General features: G+C 38.9%; 1 protein-coding gene across 1 annotated transcript; it reads right to left on the bottom strand. All coding sequences in view use genetic code 11, as the record gives it.

Moving 5' to 3' along the window:
• Positions 1-1,182: 1,182 nt before the first annotated feature.
• Positions 1,183-4,112, bottom strand: EGR_02870 (hypothetical protein; the record flags this gene model as incomplete). The annotated part of the gene is made up of 3 exons (XM_024492119.1): positions 1,183-1,290; positions 2,188-2,353; positions 3,964-4,112. 3 exons carry the CDS (start codon positions 4,110-4,112, stop codon positions 1,183-1,185), a joined length of 423 nt encoding a protein of 140 aa, XP_024353613.1.
• Positions 4,113-4,577: the final 465 nt, after the last annotated feature.

The raw sequence follows: 4,577 nt of genomic DNA, 5'->3' as shown, positions 1-4,577 counted from the left end.
CATATCTTATCACACTACACATAAAACCTGTGCATTAAATCCACCAAATGTTTTGCGATTCTACTTCTAAAACAGTCAGATATCCCTTCAGTTGCTGCATAAAATTCTTCTCTTACTTTTATTTTCTCTTTAAATATTTTGACGCATTGAAGGCCTAAGGCGCACAGTTTACATCACAGAGACATTGTCTTTGTAATTATGGGTCGAGGTTATTTCTCGTGTCTACGCGAACCTCCTGGTGGAGAGACCGTTGCATTTGGATCACACCTTTGTCTCCATAACCTAAATCCGAAAAATCCAGATTACTACTGCAGAAAGTTGGGCATACCAAGAACAAACGCTGAAAATATAGTGGTCGGAAGATTTAATAGAAATGGGTGGCAATTTATCTTCCCAAATATCTTTCCGAAATAGGGCAACTACGTAAATGTAAGGAGATCCTGCCTAACTACGGCCTGTGCTACGCGTCTCAAGGTTGGAATTACCTTTGGAAATGACTGCTTAAGACATCTAATGGAGGTGGAGGCACTTCTCCTTCCTTAAGCCCATCTTTAAGTCATCCTGTGACTCATGGAATAAGATAGCCCTAACATCTTTTTGGCAGGAAAGATTACTCCATTTTCCCCATTTACTCCATTTTCATCTCATCTCTGTATACTTTACGCTTGTTTTACTTCTCCAAGTTCAGTTTTGTGACCCGAGGATCAAGATTACAAGTCATCGGATGATTGAAACAGTTTTTTATATCTCTTGACCTCAAGAATAGCACAGAGAAAGTAAATTCTTTGGGCATTTAATTCTTATTTACTTTGAGTGTGATTGTGGGGCGGCTAGCTGCCCTAATGCATGCCCAGGTTTGCATTCTATCCACACAGATAAGATTGCGTTGCAACTGAAACACGCGATGGTGATTTTGGGATTTGGGTCGAGGCAAAGCTTGTGAATGCTGCCTTATATTGCGATCTGGTCCCGTTGCATTCCTATACCATAGTCCTCCCATAATTCATTTTCAGCTACAATCATTGGAAGGAGTTGCGGCTGTGATTAGTTTGTAGAGAAAAATGAACGTAAACAATTTGTCTTTACCTACTTTGACAGTAAAAGTGCTAGCGATCAAATTGTTCTTCACAAGCACCACCTCATTCACCTAGAAACAAGCACATAGTTGAGAATTTACTGTACTTATTTGTCTAAAAGACTCATGCTTGTAGTTTGATTACATAAATGAAGACCATACCATAAATTATTTACGAAAAATCTTGGTTCAGACCTCATGACATACATTGTTTGCTTCCAAATTAAAGGTCAATACATTGCCTCTTTTAGTATTCTGACTCCCTTTGAAAAGTAAACTCAATCCTAAAGAGAAACTATCCTTATTACCCTATGGTAATGCTAACCCTTGACGTGACTATTGGGAAAATCTGTGGCCAGGTTTAATAAAAGACTGGAAAAGATGTCCATCCCAAAAAATTGTTCTAACCCCGTTTTTAGCAGGGATTCCGTTAACAACTGCAGCGACACTGTTTGTAAACCCCCTGACAAATTCGTTCAAAAGCACACTTTGACACCTGAATGATGCTGTTGACTGAGAGAACAGAGTTGCCTCCACCACCTCACTACTAATTAAATACGACCTGAATGGATATAGATGGGGAGCGCAGAAGTGAGGATAAAGTGGCAAAATTATATTCCCAACAAAGCTACCTTATACTCCACCATTTACTACATGATTCTGCTGTTAGGTGAGTATCCTTACTACTTGAGATGAACATTCGTAATAGCCAACACATTATCCCTCTCTCCTTCCTCTTATGCAATTTTCAGGCAGGACAAAATTTCGAATACAGAGGAATCACTAATAGGGTCAAATATAGTTTAGGTAGAGTATCTTTTCATTTCTGTGCAAATTTGATGACTGATGTCATTGGTTTGTGGGCATTTTTATCACAGGACTGACTACATTGTAGTGGCCGATGCGGGAGGATAACCAAAGTATTTGTTAGAGGCTACACTTAAAAATGAAAGGGGCAATGCAATGCAACGGTTGTTTGTTTAACTCTTCCTTTTGGTTACGCTGAGCGGCATGCCCTTTGGGACATTCCAGTAGCCACTCAGCCTTCCTATCCGTAGACAATGTATCATCTGTTCCAGTAATAGGACCTCATTCGATTTCGAGATAGACACGGGGGTCGTCAGGTTAAAACTGATTTTTTGTGCAGTAGTTCTTAAAATATTCTCAAAGAATGTGTATACATTCCGTCTGAAATTCTTCGATAAGAAGTAGACAAAGTATTTATGACGTTTCATTTGAAGAATTAAATTGTAACCGTTGAATCCAGATGCTGTCGTTCTACAGTAAGCAAATAATTTGATCCTTGTTTTGGGTGGATGCACCTACCGTGGTTGAGCATACACCCCGTCACTGATTGGATTCACAGGAATGAAGATAAATGCTTCCACCCTTCTTCCATCATGACACTCCTCCATAATCATCCACATCATTTAAATTGGCATCATCACGCCTTCTTTGTTTAATGTTTAACCGTACACAATATTTCACAAATTGTTATTCTATTAAAAGCCTTGACACCAGCATTGAGATGAGGCATACTTACCCATTCCATCACAATATGCGCTGCAATGGCTTTCAAACAAACAGGTAGCACCATAGCTTTGTGTATGTCCTAAATTTGAAAATGCGCATCTGCCATCCAGGCACTCAGGTATCATCAGCAGTGCCCCGAATGCCATATTTATGATTAAGAAGAGCGACCGACTTGGTGGCCTTAGTAGCCTTTTAACAACTAAGAAGTTACACTTAAAGATATGTTGAGAAAGCGTAAATGAGTGATGTGGAGGCTTTTAACTTGTAGAACAATTAGTATCTCAGACGGGCTGTTTGCCACTAGCATGGCCCAGAGACAACGCCGCCCAGCAAAATGAAGGATTAAACAAATAACCAAAGCATTACAGAAATACCTCTAAGTACTTAATGGATAATTTCGTTCCTGTTAACACAAATTCCCCATCTCATGCCAAAGTTAGGTTAGGTCACCTTAAGTCAACACCATGAGATGTAGTAGAATTTTGAAAAACTTGGTACCACAACATCCCACATATGTTCCTGCTTCTGCATTTATATCAATTGCTAGAAAGTACAAATGCCATCTCAAATCTCTTTTAGTACTTACAAATCAACCTATCTCCATGTAGCATCCCGAGGTAGCCAAATGGAATCTAGTAACGAAGAACAATTACTGCATAGATGTTTGTCTGCCGTCAGCAAGCTTTGGATAGACACGTTTGTCTGTGTGCTTGGGCAGAATTCGAGGCATTAAGGTGGAAACACGAATTACGCAAGAAGCTAGAATAGAGAGGTCTATCTCTCGTTATCTCACGAAACAACAGGTGACTACATACAATACAATCTGAGGCATAAATGTTAAACTAAAACAGGTATATGGAATTTACTTGATTAGGCAGGTTGGAAATTAAAATATAAGGTGCGGTGTCACATTTCCTTACGATTTCTGGATTAACCTTTGAATTTTTCGAAAATTATGTTAAACCTGCTTTAAAATGCTGCAGCTATTATTCACTAGCATCTTTTACAGAAAAGTAAACTAAACACTTATCCCAGAGTTCCTTTGTTTATCTCTCTCATTCAATGGTTCCAGTAGCCACTGGGAAGACCTAGCGTGTCTCATCGTCATAATTCATCAACCGTTCCGGTGAATAGAATTTCCAAGCAGCAACGACGAAACAGTGAATTGACCTTTCAGCAAATAGCAAACAAGAGCTTTCGTGTATAACCAAAATGAGTAATCTGCCTTAAGCTAGCTTTGATCGCCAACATGGATACAGAATCTTGCAATAAATTCACCAATTTATTTACACTGGATCTCCATTAACTTGGTCATTTCCGATCCAAGGGCAGATACAAAGGAAGATCCAGCTTACAGTTGAGTGGCAGTGTTTCCAGAATTCAGTTCATTTTGGTTCAGGATAACATTTTGAGTGGAATATCTACTGGCTGTGATACTGTAAAACTCGAAGGCTGTCTCCAAATTGTTCACAATTAGTCTCACTTTAATTGTTGGTAGTTGCATTACAGAACCTAAGATTAGTTCGATTGTCGGACCTTGATACTTCCTTTCGTAGATGTCCGCAGGTAGGGTTGTCCATCAAAATGCTCATCCGATATATGCTTGCAGTGTTGCAGACATTCAATGAAATCTAAATTGCATTTATTTGGGTCGTCACTACCAGCCATGAGTTTTACCGAAACCTACGAGCGGATGGAATGGGGTATGCTGTTCTGGAATAATGCATGTCATTTACAGAACGAGGGACCTAGAGACCGTTACCAAGCAACGACGGGACACTTTGTAATGAATCTGTTAAACTATGCCATGGTTAATTGGGAAGACGCTAAAATAAAATAAAAAAAAAATAATAAACAATAATAATAAACAATAGTATCAGTTAAGAATATCAATAAGACACAAATTTATAGTTAATTTATCCTCCTGGGGCTAATTTTTCCCATTAAATGTAGTAAAGCAAGAGATTTT

Source organism: Echinococcus granulosus (genome assembly GCF_000524195.1).
Source record: "Echinococcus granulosus chromosome Unknown EG_S00013, whole genome shotgun sequence".
Lineage (NCBI taxonomy): Eukaryota > Metazoa > Platyhelminthes > Cestoda > Cyclophyllidea > Taeniidae > Echinococcus > Echinococcus granulosus.
Note: the sequence above shows the minus strand (reverse complement) of the source record. Positions and strands in the feature narration are given on the sequence as shown.